Source organism: Capra hircus, chromosome 11 (genome assembly GCF_001704415.2).
Source record: "Capra hircus breed San Clemente chromosome 11, ASM170441v1, whole genome shotgun sequence".
In the NCBI taxonomy this organism is placed as follows: domain Eukaryota; kingdom Metazoa; phylum Chordata; class Mammalia; order Artiodactyla; family Bovidae; genus Capra; species Capra hircus.
In genome coordinates, this window is record NC_030818.1 from 26012440 (window position 1) to 26029135 (window position 16696).

A 16696-nucleotide genomic window follows, 5' to 3' on the forward strand; every position below is an offset into this window, starting at 1 on the left:
TTGTGTTCGAGAAGCTTCACATTAATTCCTTGGGAATCAATCTAGGTCTGATTTATTTTCTCTCCCTTAGCCTTTCTTATAGAGGAAAACAACACTCTTTCTGAATATATATAGAATAAGAATACATATATACCTTCATTACTGAAAACTCAAGAAAATACAGAAAAGTATATAGCAAAATGCCAGCTATAATTCCACTCTCCTGCAATAAATGATGGTTAGAAATATAAAACTATGTTAAAACATGATAATTTATGATATATGCAAACCAACTCATTTTAAAAACACAGGTCATATAACACACCAAATCTTGTCTTGGTCTTCATTTAATGAGAGCATTTTTATGACTGGTTGACTGGCTTATCTTATCTCCCACAGTGCTTAGGATAGAAAGAAGCTTTATCGCATATTTTACTTTGGAAATTCAACCCTAGTGAATCTACCCTTGGATAACACACTGTTGCATTCTGGGGAATGATAAAAATGTTGTTCAGTATTTTTTATGTTCTTTCATATGCTGGTACTGTCCTCATTTATTAATATTCATTACTTTTAAGATTTTCAATAATCCTTAGAAAAATCACAAAGGAGAACTCCAGGCCTTGAATTTTAACAGTCAAAATATACAGTTCCCCCTCCTACACTGCTGGTGAGAATATAAATTGGTACACTAACTATGAAGAACAGTATGGAGGCTCCTTAGAAAGATCAAAACCGAGTTACCAAATAACCCTGCAATCCCACTCCTGGGTATGTATCTGAAGAAAAACACAATCCGAAAGGACACATGCACCCCGGTGCTCATTGCAGCACTGCTTACAATAGCTAAGACATGGAAGCAAGCTAAACGGCCATCGGCAGAGGAATGGACAGAGGAGACGTGGAACGTATATACACAGAATATTACTCAGTGATTAAGGAGAATGGAAAATGCCATTTGCAGCAACATGGATGGACCTAGGCAGTGCCATACTGAGTGAAGTCAGCCAGACAGAGGAGGAAGAACATCGTATGACATCCCTTATATGTGGAATCTAAAAAGAAATGATATAAATGAACTCACAAAACAGACTTCAAGAACAAGCTTATGGTTGCTGATGGGGGTGGGGGGGTGGGGGAAGAATGGGGAAAAGGGACAGTTAGGGAATTTGGGATGGACATGTACACACAACCATACTTAAAATGGATAACCAGCAAGGACCTACTGAATACCACATGGAACTCTGCCACTGTTAAGTGGCAGCCTGGATGGGAGGGGGAATTTGAGGGAGAATGGATATATGTATGTGTATATATATGGCTGAGTCCCTTTGATGTTCATCTGAAACTCTGATAACACTGTTTGTTAACTGGCTATACTCTAATACAAAATAAGAAGTTTAAAAAAAAATTCAAGTTCCTACTTTAATTCAACTCCAACTAACCATTAACAAAAAAAAAACCCTAAAAATGTGCCTCAAATATTTCCATATATTGCACACCTTGCCGTCCTACCCTAGAGTACTGCAGAAGGATTCTGTAAATCTATTCTTTATCCTTTAAGCAGTTCTATACACTTCCACCATAAAAATTCTGCCATCAGTATACAGCCATTCCTAAATGATTACACTCAATTAACTGTTGTACACTGGCAAAACCTTAAGTAATTAAGAGGCAGCCTCCTTCTCTTGCCTATTCACATGACAAGAATATACCTTACACTAAGCATAATTTTGTGAATTACGTGAGGTGAAGAAGACAACAGAGTCTCTACCTTTTAGGGGCAAAGAGAATTAATATTATTGATTACTACCATAATCCAAGAAACATGCAAGCTGCTTTACATACTAAATTATGTGACTGAATCTTAAAGAAAGATACTACATTCCATTGTATAGATGAGGAAGCTTAACAAGGTTTAGTAACTTATTCTTTATCACAACAGGAAGTAGATGACAAAAGGAGAACCCTCTCTTAAGCCTTTGCTCTTCCTATTATGTCTTGCTTATTACACAACGAGAGGCACCTGCTTTCCTGCTGTAGAACCTCTAATCGCTATTGTCTGAATACCTGAGTTTTATTTCTGCTCTGATCGGTGCCTTACTATATTGATAACATGCATAGAGTAGCAGAACTCAACAGGCAGGCAGCTCCCCTCATTTTCAGATACCTATGCTGTGTGCTTTCAAGTGAGAGAATTTACACCATTTCCCAGAAAACACAAATGAACTACTTGAGCTACAAAGGCACCTGTCTGAGACAGTACACCCTACTTCCCTCTGCTAGAAGGACAGACTGGATTGAAGAGGAAAAAAGAAGAAAAGTTCTGAATTAATTTCACAGTCCTTTTTCATGCTAGACGTTTCTCTTCTTTGAAAAATGTCAAGAGAAACTAATAATTTTCTGGGTTGTGCGCCTGTATTTTCAAATCCATTATACGTAGTCATCAACATAAAAGCAAGGAGGCCAAATACTACCTCTATGTCTCATCTATCATGGGCCATCCATCATGGGCACTTTTGGGAAAAGACATGGGTAGCAAGCAGTAAGGTCTATCTGAAAGAAACATGATGACTGATATATTTACAAGTTTATTTTATACACATTAAGCAATATCTAAGATGATGTGTCCATCTTCTATGAAATGATTTTTTAGGGGACACAGGACTGTTTTAATAGTGAAATTAATCACAATTTGGACAGACTTCATAGTTGCCCTTTGACTTATCAATTTCAGTAAGCAAAATTTCAATCAAGCCTAGATAAAACATACTAATCCTAAATAGCCCAGGTTTGTCACCTACCATTTCCCATAAGCTGCTTACCATAGTGAAAAAAAAAAAAAAGAAGAAGAAATTTTGAATTAAATGCCAAACAGTTGCAGACAGCACTTGTTTGGCTGATTAACTTGTAGACAAGCTTTACAAATAAATCTGAGCATGGTCTGCAGCAAATTAAATTCCACTGCTTTTAAGAACAAAGAATTCCTTGGCAAAGAGGATTAGCAACTTTACACCCAGGAATGCCAGTTTAATTTAATTGTTCCACAATCCAAGATTTAATATGCAAATGTCATTTTGATATATAACAGTGAATTTAACAAAGTGAAGAAACAAATTCAATATACAACTAGGCTGCCTTTTCTGAACTGTAATTACATACAATAAAGAAGCTGGCCGAGTCTCCTGCCCAACCCCACATTATTGGGACTGAATTATATTAACATGAATCAAAAAAAGTGTAATTAAAGGTTAAAATTTAAAAACATATTCTAATTAAGAGTCTAAATAGCTGTACAATTAGAATACTGTAGTTAACATCATACCTCAATGATCTTCTTGGCCTCTTTGTAATTTCCTGTTTGTAGGAAGGCAAAGAAGAGATCATAGAGCATAGTCATTTCACCCTGTTCTTGGCTCACAAAGTCCATTGCTAGAGAGGAAAGAAGAAAATATATTAGAAGAAAAAATGGAGAGTAACACAGTATCACTTGAGGAATTCTGAATATCAGAAACCTTTAAAATAAATATTCAGAATAACCTAGAGCTTATAGCTATATGAAACAATTTTCTGTCACGTTCTTTACCTAACAGCATATATTTATGACATTAAGCACTTACGACTAGTTTCAGAGAGACCTGGTGAGATTAAGGATGAAAATCCCCACAAAGGCAGATCATCAAGAAGTGGAGCAAAAAAATTAACAAAGGGCAACTTTTCAAAATGAACAGTTACTAAACACAAGGACATCTGTAATCTTAAAAAAATTTACCTGATATTTTCCTCTTCAACTCAGAAGCACAACAAAAGTTTCTCTGGATGTGCTTGTCTTCCTGTTAAATTTTCTCCTCACAGCAACACATTAAGATTACACAAGCAAGAAAGAGGAGGAAAAAAAAGACTAACAACCCTAAGATATCCGAAGGTGACTGACCTTTCTGAATTAGCTCAGTCTCGCCTTTCTCTATCAGCTTACACAAGACATCATGAATCCTTGGCAGGATTTTATACTTTTCATAGCAGTCAATGGTGCTTTCAAGAGCAGCAGGTAAGTCATCCCTTGGAAACAACAAAATATTAACAATGAAAAAATATATCTAATTAATCTGAGAGATACACAGTGACCAGTCAAAAAGTAGACAGGCAGCTTTTACTTAAGTAGACCACCACGAAGCCAAAATGGAAAAAACAAACAAACACACAAGAAATAATCCTCACACAGAAATCAATGCTCAGAGTACAGACATCATTAGTGGCTCCTTGCTTCCTCGGCTAAAAGGCACCTTTTTATTATTTCACTTGCTAAATGGCACTTTTTAAAGAGTCCAAAAGACGAAGGCATTTCCTCATATTATATAGAAGTTGCTATAAGGATGCATTATTTCTAAAAACAAGGGCTACTGTCAAATATTTTTTCCAACCACTTCAGTTTATGGTTCTCAATAATTTCAGATTTGGGAAACTTTACTAAACGTGCATCAATGGTCATCAAGAACTTTTCAAGCACATTCACCTTTCTCATCATAATTTTCAAACTGTTGCCTCTCCGGATAAGGAGGAAATAACTTCAGGACTCATAGTAGGTGTGTAATTAATTAAAGTAAAAAGACATTTTCATTAAGTTATTTATTAAATAAGAGTATGGAAATATATTCTGTGGGTCCTCAAAATCTATTTTATCCTTTGGGAAACAACCGTATAAGAAGTTATTAAGGCCTTGGGAAAGCTGTTTAGGTAATGTGATCCACGTCTACCTGCCACTTTCCTTTATTTTTAAATAGATGAGGAAATCAAGGCCTCTAGAGACTGACTGATTAGCCTAAGGCCACTGGGAAGGCACTGCCACCAGGTCATTGGACTCCCCCTTTCAGAGTACATCTAATTATACATTATGCCCTATTAAAAAGCAATGTTGTTCCTTTAGCCTAATATGGTGATATAATTTGGAATAATAAATTTATAAGATTTTTTTAAAAGAAAGTATGAGATGTACTTAGAAAACAAACAAACAAACAAACATGGTTACAGGTATGGACTGAAAAGTATAGCTAGTGATAATCTTTGTGGAGAAAACATATTTCTCTCACACGTGCAACAGTTTTTGAAAGGAAGAAAAGCCTTTTAAAATTTTCCACTGAAGCCCTAACATTTTGGTTCATTATACAAATGTTACGTTGCCCTAGATTGAATTACTATTTTATCCAGATTAAGATTTTAAACTGAACTAAAAAGCACAATACCATGAAGAAGTGTTAATTTTACTGCAATAATACTGACACAGTGAAAATGAGCCGATCGGAATGGAACTCCACCTCATCCCCTTACTGAGCCCTGTTTACAGTGCATCTTCTGGTACCCCACAGAGTCATTTGAATTTTTGTCATTTGGGGTGAAGACTAAATTACAGGTTAATTTCAAAACTGCAAGTAGATGTTGCAGGCTAGATTACTGTCATACAAGGGAAATGCTACAGAAGCTACCACATATGATATAAAGCTTTATATAATCAGTATTTTCCTTTGCTTCAGATACAAGTTCAGTTATTACCTTTCCACAATTCCATTTAAGGGAAAAACTACCAAAATATTTTCAGAAGAAAAACTTACACATAACAGATTTTTAAAAGGCAGGATGATTTGTTTTTTCAGGTCAATTCCCAAACTAGAATAGTATTGTATCTCAATTATATTTTCCCTACATTAGGTCAAAGCTTTCAATAAATGAATGAATAACTGTTCAGTCAATCAAACAGAAACGCTAATAGTCTTTGGTCTCCAAATACATGCTTCTGAAGATTACACATGCTCAGAACAACAACAGAAAAGACATGGATAGCAAAATGGAAATAATTCATATATATTTGTTAGTAATTTTAAATAACAATGTCACTCATCCCAGGTTGCCAACAAAATGAATTAAAAATCTGTAATGAAACATTTCATAGATAGAAATAACTAATGACTAGTCATTTCTTTTCATTTCCTATTTACATTCTGACTTGCATTTGGCTGGATCATGTAACTTTAAGAAAGAGACAAAAATGTCCATTCCTCATATAATTTGATGTCATCATTAATCTTTACTATTTAAGCCTGACAATTCTGGTTATGGAAATTAAAAATATGAGAAAGTATCTAAAACTGACATTGCTAAAACAGTTGTCTACTCATAGGACTTTTGAATTTCAATTCTAATTGACAAGTACTACACACAGCTTGGCTATAACAATGTTACACATCTCAAGAAGTGGTGATAAAAGTAGATTATCACAACGGTTGAACTCAAGGATCTTTGGGTCTCCTCTCAGTTCGAATCCTCTAATGTGAGGTTCTATGAACTTGAGCTTAGTAGGTTCATCATCTCAAATGTTTCACACCAGCAGAGAAAACCATCACATGACTACTACTTGTATTAGGCAGGATTACATCAGGAAGTGCAGCAAAATATCAAACGGAAAAGGGCTGAAACTGCTTTACACCCAAAACGTGGGAGAAGATTTAAGTGATCAGAGTAATTCTATACCCTAAAACAACTTTGCTTTCCTCTGTATGCTTGAAAACACTAGAACTGATTTAAAACTCTACTCTAAATAGAAATAAAAATTTAGCCACTGCTTTCAGAAACCTCAAATAATACTAAGTGAAAACCAACTCTAACATACTATTATCTCTAAGAAAAATCCACTATGATATTTATTTTCAATGACTAGACACCCCTCAAAGTATTTCAATGATATACATAAAGTAATCTTCATAAATAAAATATATGTTAATTGAAAGTAAACAATCATTTAAAAGCATTTGTGACCGATGCAAATTAACTCAATATGACTTTAATCAAAATTCTACAAGCCGATGAAATAAAAGCAGAATGGAAGAAAGATTTTATAACGATACCAGAAAAGAAAGCCCTCCTAAATCAAACTTCTTTATAAATAAACTAAAATTCACAAATGTGTCTCATACAAACTTGAACTGTTAGAACAAGAACAATCAGCGATAACTATCTATTTACCTATCGATAGCTTTAAACTTAAGTCTGCTTACCCATAACTTCCAATTCAGAGAGCATACTTAATTTAATCAAAATTTTAAATGACAAATATTGATTTTTTTAATTGGAATAAAGTGCTTCAACATTATGCATAAAGTGCTGGTGAAGTGGCAATTTACCTTAAGAGCTTACTGACTGAAAAGCTCTCAAAATCTGAAATCACTAGAGAAAAGAAGGTCATTGGGGAGAAAAAAAGTTCAAAACACGGGAGAGGGGGAAAAAACACCTTAACACTCTTAAACACCGACTAGTCTATAAATCTTAAGCAGATGTTCAGTGTGGAAAGAAATCATTCCAGGAGAAACCACAGACTTTGCAAAAATTATTCTGTTAAGAGAACCAGTCCCTGAAAGAGCTAAATGTTTTTTTTTTTCTGTTCATCATCTATAAATGAGGAATCTTCAAGGAGACTGGTGTTGCAATTACAACTAATCCTCCCCAAAAAATTAACTGTGTTGAAGGCTTTGTAATTTCCCTAGGTACAATTTAGCTGTCACTTACTTTAAAATTTACTCAAACATGCGTTCGGAACAGCACTAACTTCACATGTCAAGTGCTTTCCAGCCAATTGAGTCTAAACTGGAAGTCGGTGTTAAACAACTGAATGATTAGACAAGATAGCTCATTTCCCTGCTCTTTTGTTCAGAATAAAATGCCACATTTACATTATCAGGCTCAACAGGATTTTCTGACAGAGGGAGAAAAAACCCTACTGAACACTGTCCGTACTAAGCACATGAAGCCTGTCATTTACCAATCATCCTTCAAAAAGCAATAGCCATGAATGTAACTTAATTACGACCCAATGATCCTTGACGAAAAATCATCTTATCACTGTCCTGTTCCCCTAGGGCAAATGAACCACTTTTGTCCTTTGGCACAGATGATGCTAAATTCTTAATTGCAATAATGGAGTAAAAGAGCCAAACCTCCTTAATTTCCTTTCAGCACATAAAGAGTTTTACTCTAGAAGGCAAGCATTCCCATAAATAATAAAAGTATCCAGTACAAATGAAGATGCCAAAATTAAAGGGGAGTGTATATGACAGAATAACCACCATCCTAAAAAAGTATATTTCCACTTCTGCAACACACTGAAGTGTTACAGTGTGTGAGTTTTAAAATGTACTGGCATAGGTTCATCTTACAGAAACTGGGAGTTTCTTTATGAAGAACTCAAGATTAACATAGCAAGAATTCTGGGAGGATTATATGCACAAAGTCCATGATTCACTTAAATGAAATGCATGTGGGTATATACAGCTTATAGCACAAATCAGCATAGAAAAATCCTTAATGGAAAGCAGAAATTAAAGTTTCTTTGATCATTTGCACTAAATAATCCAGTTAAACAGCTTCAAATATTTTTCATATGCAATGAAACCAAAGTGGATCAGCTATACAAGAAGTGAATCTGAAACTGCATCATACAAATTCTTAGGGCTTTTAAAACTAATGGCCAGATTTCATTAATTTTATTTCCTTTACCATAGCATAAAGACTAATCAAAAGCTCTTTTAACCTACTTTAAAACATTTTTCTTTCTTTCTTAATATGGAGTATCCAGGTCATCTTTCTGAATCCAGCATGATTTCAATTAAAAAAATATTTTTAAGTAGTTACAAAGGAAAATGTTTAATGTTCATGTGGACTACACGTAGACATGTGGCTTATAGAACCCCAATGTAAACGAAACACATGAAAATTTTGTTCAATTTAGCATGTTTCTTTTCTGTTCGGTACAAGCATTATTTTGACAATACAAATCAGATTAAACAACTTCTTCAAAATTTTACAAACCCGTCATTATTTTGGATTTCCCTGAGCAAACGAATAAAACAAAATGTATTATTTTTCATAACAATAAGGATTTTATACACTATTCCAGTAACAGACAGATACAATTAAATTTCTCCTGTGTTTTATCCGATGCTGGAAAAATCAGTTCAAAATTAAAATCTACTGAATCTTAAAGATCACCTTTCTAAGGAATTCAACCTCACAGATTTGTTCCAGAATTACAGTATGTAAGTGACAGCCTTCTTCACAGTCTGGCAATGATTTTCCAAAAAGGAAAGGATGAAGATTTTGTACATGCTTTGAAATGTTTCTCTTAATTTTACCTCAAGTTTGAATAAAAGGCTCATTATCCAGATGAGCTTATACCTGCTGAGGCCAGTTACATGATATTATTGAAGACCTAACATATTTAATCAAATCAAATATATGTAGACTTTTGGGGAGGCCAGTGTAGTTAATCCTAGTACTGCACTTGTCATGATTCTAAATAATTAGCTAACTTCCATCATTTGGGAGAAAACAATTGAAAATAAGTTTCAAAATCAATTGTTTTCCTGCAACTTAGCCCCAACTAGGAGTGCTACTACTGTTCTCTGCAAAACATGAAATTTCCTTTCTCTCCTTAATTTCTTCTTTCTGACTCTTCAAAAGAGTCGACAGAAAGTTTTTATCATGACAGATGAAACTGAAAGATCTTGTCAGGTAAAAAGTCTCTGCAAAGCACAGACAGCAAAAAAACAAAAAAAAAAGGTAGGCAAATAAAAATAGAAGGTAACAATTTCTCTTTATATCTGAAAGCAGTAAAAAAAAAAATCATAAAAGGTACTAATTTACATTTCTCTAGCCCAATTAACAGGGACAGTCAAATTTAACTGAGACAAACAAATCTCTGTACTATTAAATCAGAAGCACAAAGTATGCTCCATGTTAACATCTGAATCCCATGCTTTTTCCATTTTCCTTGGGGGAAGTTCTCCTTGGTTCATGAGCCCCATCTGCAGACCCTTCTGGGAAAACTTTTCATCTTCTGTCTCACGGTATTTCTGTTTGTAAGATACTTCTCTACCATGGCCTCATTTTCATTGTTAATTATTTTATTTTTGCCCACTGATGGAGGAGGGTCTAATTCTTCTGGGCACTGGGCCCATTTCTTTCAAACCCCTCTGCAGAGCTCCACATGCAATCTGCAGAGATGGGTCTTTTGAGATCATCAAAAAAATTCTTGGAGGAAGCATATTAATTACAGGATTTCTATATAAAGTTGGCTGTGAACACGAGAACTCAATAACACAGTAATTGTTTGAATCACTATTCTTTAAAAAGATGTAATGCTGAGATTGTGGAGGTTAAAGACTTAGCCAAATCACCTAAGTTGATAAACTGTTTTTTGATTGGATGTCAAAGAAATTATTTCACAAAACATTTGTGTGTACGAACGTGTGTGCACATATATACATATGTATAAACATAACATAGTTAGATGTTTTTTATTCCACACCTTCAATTCAATATTAAATCATTCATTATATTCAATTAATTGTGCTCTTAGCAAATAAAGAAAAACTACCAGAAATTTGGGAAGAATATGAATACACTAAGATTTATCATTTACATTGATACAGCAACATCCTGGCATTGATACAGCAACATCCAAACTAAATGAGAAAACCTCAATTCCAAAATAAGCAGATTAGAAAACTGCGCTAAGTCATGGAAGGGAATGGCAAAGGGGTAAGATCTGAGAAATTTTTAAAAACAGAAAAGAAAAACAAATGCTAGAGGAAAAGAAGGTAATAAAGGATGCTTTATTATCTTACTAAAATGTTTCACTCTGTACTAGAACATAGGTTGACTTTATGATTTACACTTGAAAAAAATACCTTAAATTGGGCACTAACATGAACATTCCAAATACAGACATTTTCAAACTCAGTAAACCTTACCCTATTAACAAAATTCATCTTCTTGCCACAAGACACAGAGACATCTTCTACAATAACTTAGCAAAGCTACAGTGACTCCTGTGTTGGTGTACACAGTTAAAACACTACACGGAAAAAAGGATCCCTCAAGAGACACTGCCACATCACAACCTGAACAACAGTGATGAAGCATAACCAAAAGCCCCGGAGAATCCTTTCTTATATTTATTATAATTGACACTTATAAGGCTCAAAACTGGGGAAAACTAGATTCGGTTCCATGTAGTATCATCACATACCCCACCAAAAAAAACCCCCCCAAAAAACCAACATAGATCTTTCCACTGAGAAGTAATCCATAGGACCACAGGGCGGTTGGCAATTTTAAAGGTCACCTACACCATAGACATTCTCTTATTCTGTGGCAAATAAGGCTTCCGCAGCATCACAGAAAATTTACAAAATATAATCCCTGTATGATTAGATTCATTATTTCAATGCCAACATTAAAAACTGAAAATTCAATTAACTTACTTTTCCAGATATAGGGTGACCAATGGGGAACTTAAGGCGGTAGATGGTTTCGCTAACCCTAGGGTCACGATGGCTTCATGCAACTGTTTCACTGTTTCGGTTTCACCTCGTAAAGCTGCGCCATTTAGGATGTGGAAAAAGGACAAGACTGTTGCATCTTTGACAGGAACATCCTTCTCTTTCATCTCCTTTAGAATGTTAATAGCATCTACAATGAAGTAGCACAAAAGACCCTTAGGTAATTTCATGTAGGGAAAACAAACTGCTATTAAAACAGCATTTCAAGCCCAGCAGGAATGTAAATTCTAGTGTATAATGCCGATTTCAAGTTAATTACTACTTGCATTTCTAAACGAGACTACAATTATAAATCCACAATAGCATGGTTTTATCATTTCCCTGCAACTTTGACTACAAATTATAGATAGGGACTGTGTGCCCACTCTGCACCACATAACCCTGTACGGTCTGCCCTATAGCTGTAAGATCCTCCTAAATGGATGCTTTTATCATTCAGAGCTAACATCTGCTAAATCACACCATTGTTTCTTCAGCAGATGGCTTGTCAGGAGGCCAGATAATAAAGATGTGTTTACACTGTATATACAGCCAGACTAATGGTCTGATACCGATAGGGCCTGTTTGCTATGTCGATACTAATTAGCCAAGCAGAGCCAATGAAAGCTTTCCAAAAGACTGCATGTTAATACATTAGATTCATTAAGCTTCATTAGGAAGGCAGAAACAAACATTTTAGGATATGGAATAAGTGCATTTTTATAATGTTGTTATTAATTATTGCACAGACAAAATGTTTTGACCGCTTTATAGAAAGTGATTTTAAAAAGCAGGCTAATCTTCATAAAGGACTGTCTGTGTTAGAAAAATTTCCTAGGGAAAAATTCTACGATCAAGTCAAATACTTTCTCCATACATTTTTCACTATAATGATTTAAAAACAAAAAATCTTCTCTAGGAATTAAAGGAAGACAGGGAGTTTTTTTTTAAAGCTTCCAAATAAAGCCTAATGAGAAAGTTAAGAAATAAATAGTTAAAAATAAATTATTAAGTATAATTATATTAGGCTTAGCATTATCCCCCCCAACTGTAAGAAAGTTAGAGGATACACATCAACTGTATAATCAGTTAGGCTCTTCCTGCAAACTTCTATGTGAAACCTTATTGAAGTATACATTTTGTTAATGCTATTAGAAGTGAAGACAAAGACACCTGCAAAATTCATATTCTTAAATAAAGGTTATATTTACAGGATTTATGTTCAGCCTTCCAGTGTTCTTAAGCAAAAACAAAGCCATTAGTGCAGGCATATAGGCAAACTGTGCCATAAGTCATGATCTTCAAACTCAACCCAAACAGCAATGCTAATAAAAACTAGCTGCAGAAATGCAAAAAGCACTGAGCTGTGCAAATGTAAATGACAAGCTTGCCAATCCATTAAAACTAATGGCCTACACTGTCCATGCAGCTCTGGTTGGATTCACATGCAAATTTGTATGCAAAGTGTTCAAGCACTTTGCAGGATGGACATGATATACCATTAATATCAATTCACATGTTATTCCAGTGGCAAGATACTTGCATCACACATTTCCTTTATGTGCTGATGCTTACCTTGGAGCTTGCCATGTTTTCCCAATACTTTAACGAGTCTTACATACTTGCCGGTGTCAAGGACAGCAGAAGAATCTAAACGGTCACTAAAAATTAAAGCCATATTTATATAATGTTAGAAGTTGTTTAACTGTTAATAGCAGTGCAGTTATCTACTTGATCACTTTTCCAAAAATCTCAGAATCTGAATTTTTATTAACACTGGGTTCTACCTTTTAGTTCAGGTTTATTTGGGGGGCCATATACAAATCTACATGCAATTATATTCAAAGAAGTAAAAATGTAATACTACATTTATACTATATCTTTCCATCTGCAAACGATACGAATAAGGAATGCTTCTGTTTCATGGCACTTAAGGTGATTCTCACTTTGTTGCAAATACTGAAATACTCCCAAGAGACATTTTTATTTGGTAAATCTATCAGTGGGAAGCCAAGGATACCTGAGAAACGGACAGAATTCTGTTCACACTACAGTACAGAAAGGGGAATATTTAACAAGCCTTATATCATAGTTACATCACTGTTGTGATATGCAGTTGTATAATCAAGAGGAAAAAATCTTGGCTTCAAGAAATAGAATGTCTTATCACACTTAAACAAAGACTTCTTGCTGAAAACAAGCCATAATTAATCAAAGAGTATTACAGTATGAAATTTCAAAAGCACTCACAAAAGAGAATTTTTAAAATTTACATTATATCAGAGCGGTCTTCACTCTACATGAGCCACCAAGGACTGTATAGCAGCATAAATGCTGATGATTTGTTTCAGTGCCAGGGTACTCACAATTCTCGTTTCAGGTTCAATGCATCTTCTGCATTATCATGTCGACAGCACAAATTTATTAAAGCTGCATAGCCACCGACAACCATATCTGATTCATATTTTGCCTTCAATTCAAGAGCTTTTTGCATGTTCTAAAATAAAGGAAGGAAATTAAAAAGAAGTAAGAAATTAATATAAAACTGTGAAATTTCTAGTTTCCATGTTCAGAGTGTAAAAAAAGTTAACACTACTTTTAAAATAAATGGATACACATTATTAACTTCATCTTGCTCCCTGATATTTTTAATCCACCTTCTAAAAAGCAGGAAAAGATATATATGAAGGATTCAAAAGATTTGTTATCTGCGCTGCAAAACTGACCACTATGCTAAATTTGATGCTTTAGGTTTGGATACTGTATTATGAAAAGACTTCCAGATTAAATATGTACCAAGTGAGTCCAATTTCCATGCATAGAAATATATATCACTGCCAAGTTCCTCACAGTCCGTAATGTGCAGGAAATATTTTAGAATTTAATAGTGCCATATTATAACCTTAAAGTCAGCTGTATTTTTTCCCCCTTAAAACACAGGCATACGACCAAATGACACTGAACTAGAAACTGAAAAAGTCTAGTGATATACCCCAATTGCAGACACACACTAAAATGAACACAAAGTACAGCTGGACGCCTGCTGAAAAAAGGCAAGAGACCCTTTATCTCAGAAAGAGCTTTTTTCCAGCAGGAAAATGGAATTTCAATCCCTGCATTAACAACCTAGTAATATTTGACTTGCAAATGACTACTGCATGTATCAGTTGCTTGACAATCTAGATATGAGAGACCGGAGCCATGGCTTGAAAGGACATTTGGCATGTATGATAAACCTATCACGGCTGTTACTATCATTCACTTTGCAGATTATCGTAAACAAACTACGGCAACCCGAAAACATGCCATTCAAGGTGTAGCTGAAGTTAGTTAACCTCTCATTTAATTGCATTCTTCACAGACATGACGTATAATAATCAATTTTAAAAATAATAAATTTCATATTGGGCTTTGCTTACTTTTATCTGTAAAGAATTTTTTACCTTAATAGCAATTTAAAGTATTTAAACAAACGTTACCTCTTCTGAACATAGCATTACTATGAGCTGCTTTAGGATATCACCTATAGGTTGATTTTCAGCTTTTAGCTTTTCAAGTTTAGACTCCAAATCAGATGATGAAGGCTGCGAAGCAGAAATGGGAAGAAAAAAGAAAAAAAGAAATTTACTACAAAGAAAATGCACCCCTTGTCACTCTTCTCTTTGAACTGCCCTTTCCTAAATGTCATAAATGCTATCAAGGATATTAATGTGGGATTTGGGATGGACTCGAGGGGTTTATAAAGCTCCTGATATTATATGCAGATTTCTTAGATATAATTTCTGGTAAATGGCTTTTACCAACTTCTTAGAACTATGCTAGAGGCAAAAATGTTAGGAACCACCAGTTTTAAAAGGACATAATCTAGAACTCTCATTAAATGAGGTTATTACAGCATGGAGAATCTACTCAAAAAACATACTTACTTTTCTAGAGTCTGTCTTCTCTCTTTCAACCAATATATTAACATCCTAAAATCAGGATTTAAATTAGGATTAGAAAACATATGGAAAATATACTAGCAAATGTCAAAAGCAAATTTTGTAAGTCTCATTTCTTTTTATTTTTCCATTTCCCAAAATATTCCTGAAATTCTCTTCAGACTTAAAACCACTGTAAAAAACACTTTAAAATACATTCTTCAATATATAAACAGCATTCACCAATAATCAATAAAAAGCCTTGTTTTAAAGGCTATCACATTTAAATAAATTTTGGCCAAAAGCAATATATTTAAATAAAACTTTGACATGCCTCTATGCTTGGGGCTGGTGCACAGCGATGACCCAGAGAGATGTTATGGGGAGGGAGGTGGGAGGGGGGTTCATGTTTGGGAATGCATGTACACCCGTGGTGGATTCATGTCAATGTATGGCAAAACTAATACAGTATTGTAAAGTAAAATAAAGTAAACATAAAAATTAAAAAAAAAAAAACTTTGACATGCTTCTATATATAAATTGAGCATTTTAAGAAGTTGATTATTATTTCACACACACCTTAATCAATTCAGGAACATGGTAGCTATCCAGCAGATTACGAATGCCTCTGTAGATATTTTCAGGAATTTTTACATTCTGTGCAAAGGGGAGGGAGGAAAAGGAAAAAAAAAAACAAGTTTTAGACAACCAAACTGAAATTTGTCTAACAGAAATTATCTCGGACATAATTTAAGTCTCCAAGTCATGTATGTCATTGAGAAGTGGTCTGGTTGTACTTAAAAGCAGCAATTTCAAATCTAATAGATACATGTCAGACAGGACAGGCATTATATAGCAAAAAATGAAATGGTACCATCTCCTTCAGCTGATGGAAGTATTGTCTCAAACGCTCCTCCTTGGCCTGTACCTCTGAGTCACTCATGCTGTCAATCAAGTTATAAAGAAAATAGCCAACAGCTTCTGTGGAAAAAAACAAGAGAAAGCATTCCACTAAAATTACTGAGACTGTCATGTTATCAAGATTAATTTATAAGAAATCATTTTGGTGTGAGATGTCACCCTGATGAGAGGCTCTGAAATGGCAACAATGATCACTGAGGCATAGAGATTATGTGGTTTGGGAGCACACATCTAACTGGTGAGTGAAAGGAATATTAATTATTTTCAGACCAAGTGACAGCTTTTCGGTACTGAATCTTACTTCAATCTATTTTTTTCTACCACTCTGTGACAGAAGTGGTCCTGCCCAAGGCCTTACCCCTTTCCTGTCCAAATCACAAATAGTGAGAATAAATAAATGCCTCGTATTTATTTCTATATTAATTTTTTGTGGGCAATATTTAGGGAAACATAAAATTAGAGGATTGGTAAATGTTGAGTATAGAAAGTTAAATAATTTTAATAAGATGT

General features: G+C 34.5%; 1 protein-coding gene across 1 annotated transcript in view; it reads right to left on the reverse strand.

Moving 5' to 3' along the window:
- The window catches only part of LRPPRC (leucine rich pentatricopeptide repeat containing), a 99060-nt gene that overhangs the window by 40050 nt on the left and 42314 nt on the right, over positions 1–16696 (reverse strand). The window contains exons 17-25 of the mRNA XM_018055178.1: positions 16140–16246; positions 15845–15922; positions 15272–15316; positions 14825–14929; positions 13712–13842; positions 12921–13006; positions 11289–11496; positions 3914–4038; positions 3305–3411 (exon numbers count right to left, since the gene is read on the reverse strand). Of these exons, the coding sequence (XP_017910667.1) occupies positions 3305–3411; positions 3914–4038; positions 11289–11496; positions 12921–13006; positions 13712–13842; positions 14825–14929; positions 15272–15316; positions 15845–15922; positions 16140–16246 (992 nt within the window). The remainder of the gene's footprint in view (positions 1–3304; positions 3412–3913; positions 4039–11288; positions 11497–12920; positions 13007–13711; positions 13843–14824; positions 14930–15271; positions 15317–15844; positions 15923–16139; positions 16247–16696) is intronic.